General features: G+C 41.6%; 1 protein-coding gene across 2 annotated transcripts in view; it reads right to left on the bottom strand.

Moving 5' to 3' along the window:
- Nucleotides 1-17735, bottom strand: part of slc25a26 (solute carrier family 25 member 26) — a 34296-nt gene that overhangs the window by 5580 nt on the left and 10981 nt on the right. For both annotated transcript variants that reach the window (XM_058373259.1, XM_058373260.1), the window contains exons 6-7: nucleotides 3271-3315; nucleotides 491-560 (exon numbers count right to left, since the gene is read on the bottom strand). In XM_058373259.1, coding sequence (XP_058229242.1) covers nucleotides 491-560; nucleotides 3271-3315 — 115 coding nt within the window. The remainder of the gene's footprint in view (nucleotides 1-490; nucleotides 561-3270; nucleotides 3316-17735) is intronic.

The raw sequence follows: 17735 nt of genomic DNA, 5'->3' as shown, positions 1-17735 counted from the left end.
ACGTGTCTTCTGTGTGCAGATGGACGGTTCATTATGCTTCCTATACTGTACATTCCCATACTGAAGCAGATGGCTTCTATCTCTCAGGCTACTTTCTTCTTATTCTTCAGCTGTAGTAGTGAACAGGGTTATTCGTTCAAGTGGTCAAGGATAATACAGAGGATGTAGCACATACACACACACACAGACACACACACAGTTCCCAGGCAAGACTTAAACTCCAGGTGGAATGGCAAGCAGCCATGCACTTTCTCCTCTGGGTGAAATGTTCAGATCCTTTCCATTCTCTCTCTCTCTCTCTCTCTCTGTACTGCCCCTCCCTCTTTGTTTCTTTTCTCTCAGTTTCTCAATGTCTAGGTGCTTCTTGTCATCGTGACCTATGTGGAATTCATAAGGAATGAAGCTGGGTGAAGTTTCTGCACTCCTGACCTTAGAGCTCTCTCTCTCTCTCTCTTTCTCCTCTCTCTGAGATGAGGCTAATCCCACACACCTGCAACAGCTCCACACACTGCAGCTTGCCAAGAGTCCAGCCGTTCCCCCTGTCTCCTCCGCCACAGAGCCTACAGAGTGAGAGAGAAAGAGAGAGAGAGAGAGAGAGAGAGAGAGGAATCGAGGATTACTACAGCTAATACATGCAGAAAAATCTGCAGAAAATCAAAGCCCATGGGCTCGCTCGGATGATGGGAACCAGACAGAGAAGCCATCTTTACATCCAGAATGCTGAGGTCATCTCTTGATTTTCCCATGAAGACAGAGAGAGGAAATGAGATAGAGATAGAGGGAAACAAAAGACAAGAAAAAAAAAGGAAAGGCAGGGTGTCTACAGGTATACAAAATAAACATTCTTCTGATGTTTCAATGTGGTCCGAGATCTAATCTGCAGTGTGTGGTGTCCCGTGAAAGCTATCTACACAGCCAATCACTGATATTTTCTACTTTTAGATTTCTTTCCTTGTTACTGATATATGTTACTGACTAAACTTTAAATAATTCTTGTGGAAATTTCGAATAAGAAAGACTGATCGGCGATTTGATCGACAGCATCATCATTCTCTGTCTCATCACCTTGAGGTGAGAAAATCTCAGGAACATTTATGATCTCTGTGTGAGTTATACATCGATATAGAAATGATCACTGATTAATCTGTTTAGTTCGTTTGGACATATTAATACCTGCTTATTTTAGAGGATGTGCTCATTTTCAGCTGTGAGCTAATGTTTCCGATCTGATCCTGAGAAAGAGTAAATGATTTGACCATTGCATTTGTTAAAAATAAACTAAAAAAAACAGATTCCTTACTCAATGTAATGTTTGCTGAGGCAACACCAAGGGTTAGAAAGTAATCCAAAATAAAACCTCTTTCCATGACATTTTTGTTAATTTTATTTATTTATTGATTTACATTTATATTATTTTTATTTTTTATTTATTTAGATCTGATTTGAAGAAACTTTTACTCACTACAGCAGGATTCTCCAATACCTCAACTAGTGGATAGGATGTGATGTGTAGGCTAGACACATGTCACCCAGCTGTGGTGTGCGGCATGCACACACACGCACGCACACACACGCACACACACGTCCAAATCAGTCCAGCAAAAAAATAAAAAATAAAAACCAAAAATCACCAAAGAAGTTTCAAATCTTGCTTCTTTTTTTTTCTAAAAAGCGTCATGTCTTTTTAGACAGTCTTCAAAGAGCAAAGAACACAAAAGCAGCTCTGATATTCTGTGTCAGATGCACATCTATGCTTTTTAAGGCCATGACAAGAGGAAAAAGCCAGAAAGAGGGAGAAAGATAGCATTAAAGCTGTGACACTCAGGGAGCTGCTCTGCACAGATGGTCGGGAAAGAATGAAGGAACGAGGGAATGTCTTTGAAATCGTGTCAAAAGGAGTCCAATGAATGGCACGTCTTATTCCGTTTGAGGGGGCGAACATTTCACACTCCACGCTTAGCTCCAGCTGTGAACGCTATTGTCCTGCAGAGCGTCCTCTCTCTGTCTCTCTGTCTCTCTCTCTCTCCACACTCATTAATTGTGTGTGTGTGTGTGTGTGTGTGTGTGTGTGTGTGTGTGTGTGAGAGAGAGAGAGAGAGAGAGAGAGAGAGAGAGCCTGGTATCCATCAGTGAAACAGCTGGTGTTGGTGATTACTGTTACTCAGAGCCGCTTTAACCTTTTATACAAATTTCCATTCACTGAGTAAAGGTGAAAGTTAAAATCTCTCTCATCTTTAAAAGCCACTTCCTTTTTCCCTTTAAAGAATTTTAAAGTGAAAGTAAAGAACAAATGCAGAACAAAACTTGCTCTGTTTCTGGAAAGTTGAAATATCTCACTTTAAAAATTTAAATTTTTCAGGATCTGCATTTTTTTACTTTTACAGTAAATATCTTCAATTTTGTAAAAAATTTTTTACGATTCTTATTTACCTATCCATCTGTCTGTCTGTCTGTCTATCTATCTATCTATCTATCCTTCTGGCTGGCTGTTTATCCGTCTGTCTGTCTGTCTATCTATATTTTAAAGCAGAACATTTTTAAAATCAAAAGTCTCATTCTGTCTGATTGTCTCTCTGTTTCTCTTTTCATCTCAGTCCTTGCCTTTGCCTGTTTCTTTCTCTCCCCTTTTCTTCCTGTCCCCCTCTCCTAAATGTGTGTGTGTGTGTTTGTTCGTTTGTGTGTATGTGTAGGTGTGTTTGCATGGGCGTGCGTGTACGTGGGGGTGTGTGCGTGTGTGTCTATGCGTGTGTGTGTGTGTCCTGCATTTAACAGTCAAACAGGTGGTTTGGTGTTTCTGAGGCTTTTACAGTCACACGCTCTCCCTCTCCTCATTTCTTCTCTCCTCTCCTTCATCAGCCACGAGGCCAAAAGCGCTAATGGAATTTTGTGCTCTGGGCCCGGAGACGTGATGTCATCCTACCGAATGCTGGCCTTTTCAAAGAGAAACGGCGGCCAGGGCTAAGCGATGGAGGTGAGAGAGAGAGAGCGAGAGAGAAGGAGAGCTCATAACCTATTACGAGTGCATCTAATCACTGCTAAGTCGTCATCCACTGATTCACTGAGGAGAAATGAAAGTAATATCCCACCTGAACGCATTAAACATGACCCACTGTAAAAAACGCCATTTTTTCACTGCAGGACAAATTACGTAAAGCAATTAGAGCAGGAGAAGGTGACCAAGACAACAAGAAGACGTAAGAGAGATAAAAGAAAGATTGAGAGAGAGAGAGAGAGAGAGAGAGAGAGAGAGAGAGAGAGAGAGAGACATACCTTTAAATACTCCCAGAGAGGAAACTGCACCAAAGAGAATGGGATCTGAAAGAAAAACAAAAGTCACATAGCAATAAAACAAATGAGAACACAGTAGGTACTACCTTACAACTCAGATCTTTTGTGTTAACATACAAACAATGAGGATATTAAATTAAATAAATAAATAAAAACAGGTCTGAGGAGGAAAAAAGGGGCCATATCACTTTTCTACATAATAAATAAATAAATCTCATTTCTTGCTTTGTATAACATATTTTCTAGTATTTATTACACAACATCAGCACTTGATAATAATAATAATAATAATAATAATAATAATAATAATAAAAAACACAAATGAATAAATTAATGCCCCACTTCTTGTTTCTGCAACAAATATACAAGTATTTGTGCTTAGTAATTATTTAATAATTAGTTTTTATTTTTCACACACACACACACACACACACACACACACAGCTGTAGTCAAGAGCTTTCTGGAATTTATTGGACAGATAATCTAATTCTGCTCTCTTTCACGGTAAACATCAGGCTCTTACAGCTGCTGGCTTCAGATTTGAGAAAATAATCAGGATAAAGCTTAGCAACCACCAACCCCCCCCAACCCCCCCCTCCCCCCCAAACACACACCAAATAAACTGGTTCAAAACGAATGAAACCGAGAAGAGAAACAGAGGTGAAGTCAGCATGTGGAGTGTGTGAATAAAGAGTCTCTCCTGTCATTTCTGTAGCACACACACAGCAACTGAAGCGTGTGTGTGTGGGGGGGGGGGGGGGGGGGGGTAAAACTTTTCCCATTTCAGAGAAGCCAAGCAGAACTTGAAGTGTTTCATGAAACCTGACATCTCTGGCAAAGATTAGCACAGACACACACACACACACACACACACACACCCCGACACACTCACACACAGGTTTATATACACACACACCGGTTTGTATTGACAAAAATTAACAGTGACGAGAGAATGGGGAATAAACAGAGAGAGACAGACAGAATGAGAAACTCTGTGTGTGTGTGTGGTTGTGTGTGTGTTAAAATGCAGCTATTGGAGAGCCAGAGTAGAGGTTTATGATTTACTGTGTCCAGTGAATGACAGCACATTTAACACATGTGGTCTGATGTTACTGCCAGTATCAAATCTCCATCAAAACACACACACAGTCTGATCACGCAGTGAAAATAAATTAACCACATTTATTACAACCTGCTGTAATTAAAAAGTTCTAGACAGTAAAACACTTTAGATAATGATCAGTCACGCACATTCGATGTGTGTGTGTGTGTGTGTGTGTGTGTGAGGTAAAGAGACTTGACAGTGACACTACCATTGAGTGTGATTGTCAGGTACTTTATCATTGGGAGATAAGGATGGCCCTCTGCCTGCCTGCCTGTGTGTGTGTGTGTGTGAAGTGAATTAGTATTCCGCAGCTTCTTGTTCTGTCACATGCCCCTAACCGTTCTCGTGGCATCTGGACAAACAGACGTCAAAATACATTTAAAGTGGAGTGGACTGCAGCGACAGTTGGCGTGCAATTTAACAAATGACTTTAATAGGTCAGAGCACGCAGGCTGCATACTGACGAGGCTTGTAGTCCAGATTACGACGTGTGTTGCACTGCGGCCAAAATCTCGGCCCGTATCCTAGTCAAAAAGTAGCTATGAAGTGAATACAGGACCAGAAAATCTAAACAAATCTGAATAAACTCCATTTTTAGCTATATCCCTCCCCTAAACCGGCAACTGACCAATCAGAACTTGGCACTGTATCACAATATCAAAATACCTAAAAGAAAGACTAATATAACATTTAACATCACAGCATTGAGAAATGTTACCTTTGCTTTAATGAACTTTTGGACCTGAAAAGTGTTCACAAAATGTTCGGAAGGTCAGAATTTGGTATCTAGTTGATGTCAGTGGTCAGGAACCAAGAGCAATAAGCTGGCCAGAGCTCTCTGGGTGGAGTTTCACTCTCCCTTTTCAACCACAGTGACACGAGTCAATCATAGGCTTCGGTAAGTGTGTGTCCACTGCTCAACAAGACAGACTTTTCTCGGATCAGGCAAGGCAGGAGTTCCTGCTCTTGATTAGGAACCTTTCTGCAAATCAGGAACGAATAAGGTGGCGTTTAAGGTTCTGAACATTTGCTGATTGGTCAAAACACAAGCTTGGCCAGAACATCTGACTTTCTTGCATGAAAAAAACTTGTATTTAGGAACAAAGCCTACTTTTTCTCAAATGTATTATCCCCTTTAACTACACAATTTAATTTCCATCAAGTGCTAGCCAATTTCCAGAATTTGTGGTCAAGTCATTAATTGAGGATACCCTCCACTACCCCCTCTTCAAGGCACCCTCAAAAAGTGCACTATTTAGTGAACAGGGAGTGGTTTTGGATGGAGCCGATGGCTTTCTAACAGCATACGGGTCTGGACCTCCCTGGTCAACAGCTGTGGGTTTTTACAGCCGAGACACACACGCAAAAGAATTTCTTTTCAAAATACGAGAACTCGTAACTGACACGAAAGCAAGACAGAGCGAGGGGAAAAACGAAAAAACCAGAGGCAGAATCGCTGAGCTAGACAGAAAGAAAGAGGGGAGAGCTAATTATTTTTCATTATTTTCCATAATTATTTTCTGCTCCATCTGAGGGAACGCGTCAAATGAGCGCCACTGGCAAGAGAAGCCAACGATGGAAAAAATGATCTGCTGAACAAAGCGATGATTCCACATTTCTGAAAAACCATCTCGTACCCTATTTAAAAAAAAAAAAAAAAAAAAAAAAAAAAAAGCACAAATCATATCTGGATAAGACATTATTTTGGATATTTAATCTCGCACCATGGTTCAAAGAGATGTACGTGTTATGTGGCTGCGGTGGTTAGAGGACACGGCCGCAAACATGAACAGGAAGACCACAAGCAGAGTGTGAGGGCTAAGCCACATGTGTGCGTGGGTGGGTTTACTCAAAGTGTGCCATGGCCAGGAAACCCACAGATTAATGTCTAATCCCCATTTTACGACCTGCTAAATAGTCCTCAGAGCCGTCTGCTCTGCAGCATTGTCTAGACCTGACACGGTGTCCATGTGAAACTCGATTTATGGTCAAATCCTGGCTAGATCAAATATGTGAAGTAAGAAGCATCAGTGTGCTTTCTGCTGCTTTTTCAACACATCCAAATCAGACTGTCACGAGATACAAATAAAAGCGCAGATATATCGTCCCATGGTTTATTCTTTCCCCAAAAGTCTTTTATTCCTTCCTTTTTCATTCATTTAGCACATCTATCTAAGGATTTGCATGGGGTGGATGTAGAATCCAAGCTTAAACCACTGAAATAAACAGAACCAACAGTTGCTCTAGTCTGCAAACTAGGAACTAATTGGAAGGATTTCAAGGCTCTGATTCACATACTTGTCTGCAAACTAAGAACTACTGGGATGGATCTCAAGGTACTGATCCACGTATTTGTCTACAAACTAGGAACTACTTGGATAGATCTCAAGGTACTGATCCACATATTTGTCTATAAAAACTAGGAACTACTGGGATGTATCTCAAGGTACTGATCCACATACTTTTCTACAAACTAGGAACTACTTGGAAAGATCTCAAGGTTTTGATCCATGTACTTGTCTGCAAACTAGGAACTAACTGGATAGATCTCAATGTACTGATCCACGGACTTGTCCACAAACTAGAAGCTACTGGGATGGATCTCAAGGTTCTGAACCATGTACTTGTCTGCAAACTAGGAACTACTTGGATAGATCTTGAGGTAGAGACAAACAAATGAGGGGGTCAAAATGAAAACTTGTTTTATATGCCACAAAAAGCAAAGATTTTGGTGATGCGTTTTTTTTTAACCAGATTGCGTTAAGGTTGGTTCAAGACATTATCCTGAGCCAAATGTTTGACTCTGTAGCCTTCCAGCATCAAAAGTTAACACCACCTCAAAACACAGTACAGTTGTCTACTGCTCTGGTCAGAATTATAGCTTTGTTTTTTGAAGGAACCTGGAAAATGAGTTTTTCTCGTGGGAACAAGGTGTAAGGTTTCACTCTATCACAGTGAGATCACAACGTCAAAGATTGACAATTCAAAGTGCAGTTCAGGTGCTGTGACTTGGCAAAAAATATGGCCTTCACGGCTTCTTCAGAAGAAGCGTTTGATGGTAACATTAGGCTTCACCTTCCAATACAGCAGCTGGCTGTTGTGCAATAGTGAAGACGCTAGTAACGAGGAAATCGTCTACAAAACGTCTCGTCTTCAAACAAGCCTCTGCTCATATTCTGGCAGGGCATACCGGAGGGAACAGATCCCCCACTGCTTCATGCATCAAAATCCAATATACACACCTCTCCTTCGCTTACACCCACTCTCCTTCTTTCAGATGAATGTGTCTACACCACAGCTGCAGGGATGGGTGCATCCAGCGAAAGCACACAAAATAGACGAACCCTGAGTCAGTCGCTGGTATGCGCAAGTTGGTGCTGCCAAGTCACCAGGTGACAGCTGCTTTGTGATGAAGAATGGAGTTAATTAAGAGCGCACCGGTGAATAAATCAAAGAGAAAGCGAGATAGAAGGAAAGAGAGACAGTTTCTGAGAATTGATATGCAAAGAGATCCGTCGTGGCCGAGGCAAGACACGCAGATAAACCAGTTTGTCTCCAGAGTGATTTATAGGTCTCTTCACAGGTGCAGGGTGTGTGTGTGTGTGTTTTCACACGTTGAAATGTTTGCAAAGGTATGTCTTCTCGCTGACAAAATAAACTGTACAAACTGACATCCACACCCACATGCTCTTTAACAAGAAGACATCTCATTTCAGCCCACAACCCACAGAGCACATTACAGCACTGTTCCCTATTAACCTGCAGCTGATGTTGTGTCAGGGACGAGCTCTTTAGTCTCTTCTTGCTAGAAATGATCGATAAACTGCACTAAATCAGCTTCTTTATCCTCGACCATTAAGTGGAGTAGATCTGAAGTCGGTCTGGGAAAACAGATTAGCGCATCGATCTACAAATAAACCATGTAAACTCGTGTTAAAAAAAAAAAAACACCGATGGTGAGAAGGGAAGGGTCAGAGGCCACGCTGTGATGTCTCGCATGCAAGAGATAAACAGGCAGCCAGAGGGAGTGGCCCGATCCAAGGGCTTCCATATGCTGCATGTTATTTATAACACTTTTATGACGCCTTAATGTGAAAACCAAGTACGAGCTGCATTGCATCGACCATCACTGCGTGATTCAGTGAGGTTGTGTTGTGTAAACTGTGGGTCAGTTTTTGCTCGACAAAATACTATTTCTTTATTCTATAAACGTAGCACATGGATTTTAAGGTAGAATTTCAGCAATTCAATAAAACTCAAATAAAAAGATAAAGAAAAATCTCCTCACACACTCCAAGCCATCTCACATAACGTTCGTATCCTCAAATATAAAAATAAAAATAAAAGTGCCATCATTATCGAGTGAAACATGCCCCCAACCTGGCAACCCTTAAAAAAAAAAAATCAATAAAATAGTGACCACAGTCTGAAACTGCCAAGTGATGAAAGATGATGTAGGCAATAAAATCTAATGAAACACATTTTCTCCTCTGCTGCTTAAGACGTCGATCAGAAAGAGTTCTTCTCAGAAAGTACACTTCAACACCGCTTGATGTCTAAGCTCACGGTAGATTTAAGAAAAAGGAACCGCTATAATTTTGTCATAAAAAACACAAAAACAAAACAAGGATAGAAAACAATTTCTTCTCAGTGCAGAGAGTCACTTTTATGTCACTTAAGCGCTCGCGGATTCTTTTTTTCTTTTATTCCTAAGTAACTTAAATGATGGTTTGCTGATGTAGGAAAATAATCAATAGTGGAGAGGTGTGACGTGTCCTGATGTGAACGTGTCAATAATTACAGCGTTTTTTAATGAAAGAAAACTTTTACCCGGTTATAATTCATGTCGGAAAACATCCTCATTCCCATTATCGGAAAACACAAATCCTCTATCCTTATCTGCTGATGCTGGGGACTCCTTCCATCCATGTTAAATAAACCTCTTCCTACCATGCAAGTCTCTTTGTGAGTTGTTGCTATAGAAACGATAACATATTCACCCATGAATACAAACCTGTGATTTGAATTACAGCCAGAACTACTTCCAGAGCTGAACGCTGGATTCATGCTGGATTATTTCTTCTAAGGTCATTAAACATGCTAACATGGAAGCACTGGTCTTTATTATAGCGCTTTTCTTTAACTCTGTCTCACACCCACACACACACACACACACACACACACACACACACACACTGTAGACTGACAGCCTCAATCCTAAAGTGTAATAAATGAAAACAACAAGGCCAAAGATAAAAAGAGAAAGGAAAAAGATTGAGAAGGAAATGCTGTGTGGTGTAATAGGCCTCCTGACATCCATAAAACCTGCATGCTCTTACAGAAAACAGACACACACACACACACAAACACACACACACACCTGGCCATAAACACTTGCACATCACTTCCCAGCAAGAAGGCAGTACCAAATCTGACAAAGGAGATGGATTTGAGTTTTCTGACATGTTCAATATGACCTTGACAGGTGTGTGTGTATGTGCATGCGTATGTGTGTGTGTCAGAGAGAGAGAGAGAGAGAGAGAAAGAGAAAGAGAGAGAGATACAGTAAATAAATAAATGCCACCTGACAGAGCTGCGCAAACACACACACACACACACACACAATCTGTGTTTAAACAAGCTGAACTTGGCCTTAAGATCCGGACTGTTTCCAATAGCCAGTACTCCATTCCCATCACGTCTTGGAGGGGCAAAAACACTCCGAAGTGATTAATACATGCTCTGAGAATCAGTAAGAGAGAATGAGCATTGTGTGTGTGTGTGTTGTGGATGGTGGTGGTAGAGGAGGAGGAGGCAGGGGCTGTTCAGAATCAGCACATTGGCAAACATTCAAGAGTGCAATTCCATCCATGTGAGCGATTCATTTCCCAGAAACGTCCCATAACATTCGCACCATATGGGGATTTCCGGGCCGAGGCTGACGCGGCGCTCCCGTTGCTCTTCGAGACGTTGATGCACATCTTTAATCCTGCTTGCTTTGGAAATGCAGAAGCCCAGAAAATGCCAAAACACACACACAGCCCAACTCATCCATAGGTGGGAAACACACACACACACAAAACCCTCGAGGCATGGGAGTGCCCTCGTGTGAGGCAATCTCACCCAGTGCTTGTGATGTAATGAGTGAATCTTTTCTGCAAGCTGATTAATAACATTTATAAGGCGCCCCTGTGACCCCATGATGCCTTTGCAATTAGTGCTGACAGCTGTTTCAAGATGGATAGCATCATGAGAGAAGAAGAGAATAAAAAGCAAGAGAAATGATACTTCAGAGGAGGGGAAGGAGAGAAAAAGACAAAAGGATAGAGGAGATAAAGAGAGAAAGATGAAGAAGACAAAATGTGGAAGCAAGACAGGGGAAAGAGATGTGAGGCAAGAGAAGACAAGGGAATGGAAGAGGGCATAGGTTGATGAAAGAGATGATACGATTGGAAAACACCTAGGAGAGGAGAGGAGAGGAGAGGAGAGGAGAGGAGAGGAGAGGAGAGGAGAGGAGAGGAGAGGAGAGGAGAGGAGAGGAGTCTGGCATAATTCCATGGACACCTGATGCACATCCTCACACTAGCATAGAATTACACCAATAATATCTGTCCAGAGGAAAGGCTAGTGAATAAACAAGTCTGTGTCTGAGTTGTAACTCATGACACAATGCGCACAGGCAGACACCAAGACCTCAAAGTGAGGGTTGAGCGGAGGGCTTCATCAGCGAGCCAAAACAAATCGGGTGAAAAGGAAAATACAACAACAATCAACAGAGCTATCGAGCAGCCTTTGACTTGAAAAAGCATCCGCCTTTGTAGTGCATGTCAGCAGGCCCTGGGAATGAGTTATAGCGCTGTCCTCACGACCCAGACGACTCTGGTGTTTATGGTCTGGACGTCTGACCTGGGGCCAGTCTATAATCCTGCAATTACTATTCAACAGTTGAAATTTTGAGGGAATTGTTCTGAAAATGGTTAAATACCTCAATCGATCAATCCTACATAAGAAATTAACAAAACTTTACCAAAACCTGAACGCAGCCGGCATTAACTGGTTAAGTCGATCGGGTGTTAGCGCGTAATGTAATGTGTAACATGACCCGTGAGTTTAATCCGAAATAGGGCTTGCTGCATGTTGTGGTAACTAAAGTGCCTTTAGTGTTGTGCTCCACTGAATACACTTGTAATTAGACTGCGAGGCGCGGGTGCCAAGCGGTTAAGATAATGGAAGATAATTGAGCTTGCATGTCAAGATGAAGCGAATGCATTGAGTACTATTTGCAGCAATTACTCCACTAGGCCACATTATGAGAGGACTTAATTCTCTGGCTCAGATATTGACGAGGGGCGCCGAGGCTACGTACACAGCCGCAAGGAGTACAAGGGAATCACCACAGAGAGAGAGAGAGAGAGAACAACAACTATAAGGGCAAAAGATAAACAATGAAGAAATGAAAGACAGAGAGACAAGGAGATAAAAAGCAAGAGAGAAAGGAAGAGAAATAAATCACAGTGAAGTGTGGGGCGGAGATCTTCACCCTGTAATTAGAGGTTAACCTCACAATCCTTTTATAAGGCTGTCTCTATTTCATGGGACAAGCAATCCCTCACACACGCATGCAAACCTCTCACAAATGATCTCCTTTCTCGAGACATTATCCTAACAGTCTAACTGCATTCTCATTTGTTTTCTAGCTAATGCCACAAGAACCAACCACAAGATGACAATTCAAACAAACAGAGATTGCTGTTCTGGTTCGAGATCATGGTGGCAGCAGGCGGAGAAAGTTTGCCCAGGCTTCACTATCCCCGACTACAGATTCCAGACCCTCTTGGGGGAACACCCAGACATTCGCAAGCCAAAACCTCCAGATCTATCCTCTCCATTTATTAGGATGTCAATAACACACCTCTAGCAGGAACTGACCAGGGAATATCCTTGTAAGGTGGCCAACCCACCCTAATTGGCTCCTTGAGATTCTGTGATGCAGCAGCTCTAGTCCCAAATTCTGCCAAGATTGCCAAGCACCAGAACTTATCATGGAGAATTAGTGGATAAACCCTGCGAGGAAACACCATTTCTGTTCCTTAAACTTTCGGTCACAACACCCAGGTCATGACCAGAGGTAAAGTTCAGACTGACCGGTGAACAGAAAACTTATTACTGAAGGACATTTTCAGCAAAAAAAACATGAAACGCGGTCTCTGGCAGCCAGAATTACTTTTAGCCTCTTTAAAATATGCCTGACATCACTGTCAGTTCTGTCTTCCCTACATTAGAGACTCTATTTGAGATGACTCACTCAAGTGCTTTGCTTCTTCGCAGCTCCTCAGGCTGTTACATGCTGCAACAAATCTTACAGCTTCTGTGTGCTTCACTTCTAACACAATAGTTAACTTTGTACTCTGCCAGTTGGGGGAAATTGCCAATTTGTTCTGTGAAATTTATTACAGAGGAGGTTCGTGTTTAGAAATATTTTACAGTGGATGAGAAAGTAAATTCTCTCTCTCTCTCACTCTTTTTTTTTTAATCCCTTCGCTGGGACTGATTTCACAAATGCATTGGTATGAGGTGGAACAAATCACAGAGATTGCCTGTAGTTAATGCTGCAACGCTTCTGTACAAGTTGCTCCATATCCCAGGTTATAAAACAAGCTTAAAAAATGACATGACTTTCATTTTGCCTATACAAGCTAAAGGTACAAATGATGTACTTTTCAGGGTACCATGCTATTAACCTTAGTACCCTGAAAAAGACAGGTCTATTAAACATTCTGGAACTTCTAGTCTTTCTGCAGTGCTAGTCGGGTTGCAGGTTTTCATTCCAATCAAGCAGGAGCCATATCTGATTCGACTTTCAGTAGACTCTAGTGTGGCTTCTGTTTGGTTGGAAAAACACCCCTTTACTAAAGTAGGATACAGTAGTCAAGAATTATTCATAGCCTGGTTTAGTACCTGTGTCTAATTCACATGGTACTGGCAAAAGAAGAAGGGGCTGTCTGGAAATTGTGGCATCATGACATAATTTCCCAGTTTAAGTGGTACAGTTTACGTGTTAGTACACCCATTTCCAGGAACTGTTGAAAAGTTTGTAGACCTTATTGATAAGCTCTGCCTACAAGACAGCAGTAATGAGGTCTACCACTAGCAACCAAGCAGGTCACGCTACATCACAGAATGAAAGAGTAAAAATGAAGGTAGCCTGACTCAAGCAATGTTTTTAAGACCCCTGGCATTAGGACAATTATATGTTGTTCCATCCTAACATTACTGTTTTGGTATTGGTGGCATCTTGACAAGAAGAGCTACCAAATTCAGCACTTAGTTACAGCAGTGGAAACAAAGACAGATGTGAGATCATAGATCTGTTACTGTACTCCAGTAGGGTACAGTGAAAATCTCTACAAATATAACCAAATGTAACACATACCAAGGTTCGTTTGATATCTTAGATAAAAATATATATTTAGAGCAATGTCAAAGTTGGATAAAATACAGACACACTGTTTGAATGTGTTTAGCAAAGAGGTGCCGTTTCTCCTTGGAGGCAAATTCTTGTTCAGGTCACAGGTCTGCAAGGCAGTCGAGACAACCCCCTCCATCACCCCCGCCATTGCTTTCTCTCGCTTTCTGTTCTCCTGCCTCTCTCTCTCCAAGTTTCTCTCTTATTAGAAACACATGCTAGGAGGTGAATCGGGCAGCTTTTGTGCTCTAACTGCGGCAAACATGTAGAAAATTGTGGGAAGCAACAGCACCGCAACCTTGCAAGGGATGCTAATTAGGAACCGCAAGGTCCCGGTTCCTGAACGAACACACCATTCCAGCTCAATCAGAAGGAAATGGAAAAAAAACATGACTTGGCAAGATCGGAGCTTCATCTATAACACAATCTTCTTAGCAAAGATGCGTGACCTTGGATGTAGCCAGAATGGGAAATTTGGGATCACTGGTGGTTTAGAACGTTGAATCAGTGTTTGGGTTGTAGCTCATGACATAATCTGCACAGGCAAACACCGAAGCCTGAAAGTGAGGGTCATGCTGAGGGCTTCGTCTGAAAGCCAAGACAAACACAAAAAAGGAAAACAAAACAACAATCAACAGAGTCATTGAGCGGCCTGAGACTTGGCAAAAGATCCGTCTTTGTAGTGAACGTCACTGGGCCATGGGAATGAATTATAGCTCTGTCCTCACGACCCAGACGGCTCTGGCGTTTACAGTCTGGACATCTGATCCGAGGCCAGTCAGTAATTTCTTGTAAAGTAGCTACATACAATTTTTTTTTCTTTGAACTGAACCAACTTACTCTACAGAAACTGGTTTGACAAATTTCGGTTGGGTTAAGTGCTTTATGAGTGAATAATGTTGCCTTGTCTTGTGTCCAAACCATAATGGCACACTAAAGCTTACATACTTTCTCCACATTTTGGTGGCATCAGCAAGCAAGTCCTTATGTCCTCCAAGGTTCAGGGGTGTGAAAATCAAGCATTTCTGACACACCATCATTGGGAACATGACAGGTAATTACTCATTTAAATATTTGCACGGGTACGACTGGGGAATTTTTTTGCATTTTCCATTCAGAGGTGTATGATGTTCAGAGTCATTTTAGCAGCACCTTTACCAAAATAGAAACTACATAAAAGATCATGCACAGAGATTAGGTTCCATGGTAAAATCAACTATTTGTCAGCACTATCTTACTATAAGCCAGGTTTGTGAAGCTCCTTTACAATTGTACACCATATACACATATCACTGTTGGCTTTAAAGGTACTACTGCTTCCTGTGGTTAACAATCACATCCTTTTAAGGATGAAGGGGTTTTCTTCATGAGTAATCAGTCAGTTCACCCCTTCACCAGGGTGCAAGAGGTTTCCTCTGTAAGATGAACTGTTGCTCTGACTGAAAGGATGTCATCCTTTCAACCAGGAAGTGGGGCCAAATAAGATTTCTTGGAACCTGATCCTAGACTGTTGTGGCATTGGCAGGATTCAGAGCTTCTGATGATGGGGTTAGTGTGTAAAATAAAATTGGGAAAACATACAGTTTGAACTGAAATGCTTCATGTGCAACAATGTTGACTTGAGAGAATAGAAGGTAGCATTAGCACAGATTTCCCATGGTAACTAAGGGTAATTTGCATTGTAGGTAATGCAATAACTAAACATCTATTGCTTTACAGAATAATAAAGTTGTTTACACTTGAGACTGCAGACACTGCAGCTTCAAGTTGCTTGGTTATAGTTGATATGGCCCTTACGCATAAATCAAGTGCGTGTGTGCGCATTCCATAACTGGGCCATGCGCTTACATAGGTATGTGTGTAACGTCTGGGTCAGTGGAGAGTGTGAGCTCAAAGCTCTGATCTTTCACAGAACACACACCAGTAGACCTGCCAAAGCTAGTCCCTCTGAGAGAGCTGAGAGTACACCAAGAACGACCCCTCAAAGTGCTCATGGAATTCACACACACACTCATACACTCCTGGAATCCTCAAACTCATACATACACACATCTTGACTGTTTTAAACTTTGGCAAAACATTGGTGCTCACTCTATTGTTCTTTTTTTAGTTATCAGTTACATATGCACACAAACACCAACAAATACCAAACTCAGGGTTGTCTGAGTACGCACGCACACACACACACACACAATTTTGTCTAATCAAACTTTGTAGATAGAAACACACTTAAAAGCATTCCTACCTATCCTTTAATTACACAAACACACACACACGGTATCCTCCTCTTTCAATCCATTTCTCTTCTTTGCTGGAATGTATAGTAAAGTTATTGGGTCTCTCTGAAGACCTGGTGCAGATTTAGTGATTTCGCTGATGTCTGGATGCAGTAATGGATGGAATCTGCTAAAAGAATCAAAGTCATCTGTTATCAGAGTGACATATGAAGAACCTACATAAGTCAGGGAAGAAGACAGCCGGGGAACTGCTGGGGGAGCCATCAACTCGTTCATCTTTAATGGTCACACCCTCCAAACACCAAACCAGAATCTTCAGGCCAAGTCACACTTTCAAATAAATGTTTCAAAAAAAATCACCTTATGGTTAAGAAGAATCATGATTATGAGTATAGTCATTCACTACAGATGGAATGATGCACTGACTGGAACAACTGGAATCACTTATCTAAACGAATTCTCAGGTGGAAGTTAGAATAGAAAACCTTTTATATTTTATACATTCACACAATGATTTTAGCATCGGCTCTATTCTTAATCTCTCATATACCAGCTAGCACAATTATACCTTAGACCATACAGCCATGCTAGCTAGCTATTCTGATGCAAACTGTCTGAATAAATAAAAGATTTACTCAGCCGCATGTAGATTAGAGAGATGACCCTTAAATCTGATTCTTGCCGTCACAATCTGTTAAGAGTTCAATTTGTTCGGAATTAAGGCTCATTGAAGGTGTCTAATGCTAAAATGTCGCCTTAAGACTTTACAAATATTTAATTATTAAAGAACGCTGAAGTGAAAACATACTAAGCAGGAAGTAGACTTTCTTTTGAAATAATCTAACATATTCTACCCGGGCATGCTTCCACACACAGTGTATATCATATGTGTATTTAAATAAATAAATAAATAAAATAAATACATACATACATGGGGTGATACATAAATACATGGGGTGTGCCATTCAACTAACCAAAGTAGTGTGGATAAACAGAGAACAGGATGGGTCACCACAAAACACACACACACCCACGCGAACACCCCCCCCACACACACACACATACACACAACCCTTACAAGACACTCAGGATGCTTATGTGGAGCATCTGCCAGACAAATCCCTGTGAATGAGTTGAAACCGAGTTGAAACCGAGTTGAAACCCTGTGTAGCGGAAACCACTGTTAGAGCTGCTAACCAATCAGATTTGAATTACAGTGAACGCAGAAAAGATTTAGCTTTTAACTTGGAGTCTGTAACCACTCTGTGATCTTTCTTTCACTAATACTAAACCACTGTGATCATCAGGTGTTAGTACTTAACCATGCAACCCTGACACAGATGAAACACTCATCACGGGTCTGCATTCCAAAAACACACACTTCCACCTGTTTACCACACAGCAGGCTGCAAAAAGCAACCTGCAGGTGAACAAACACAGGGGGAATTCAGTCAAATTGCACTCGGTTGGACTTTAACCCCCACCCCCGGGTGACCTCGGGCCTCAGGGGTCAACTAGCCATCGGGGGACGGCGGATGGAAGCTCATCTCTGTATAAGTAATAGTTTCCACGTGAGAGGTGATAAATCTGAGGCAGCATCTTCACGTCCCTCCTACGTACATTACTGATTTAAAGAAC

The sequence above is a fragment of the Hemibagrus wyckioides genome, linkage group LG21, assembly GCF_019097595.1.
Source record: "Hemibagrus wyckioides isolate EC202008001 linkage group LG21, SWU_Hwy_1.0, whole genome shotgun sequence".
Taxonomy (NCBI): domain Eukaryota; kingdom Metazoa; phylum Chordata; class Actinopteri; order Siluriformes; family Bagridae; genus Hemibagrus; species Hemibagrus wyckioides.
The sequence above is the reverse complement of the archived record's forward strand: the minus strand, read 5'-3'. Positions and strand labels throughout refer to the sequence as shown.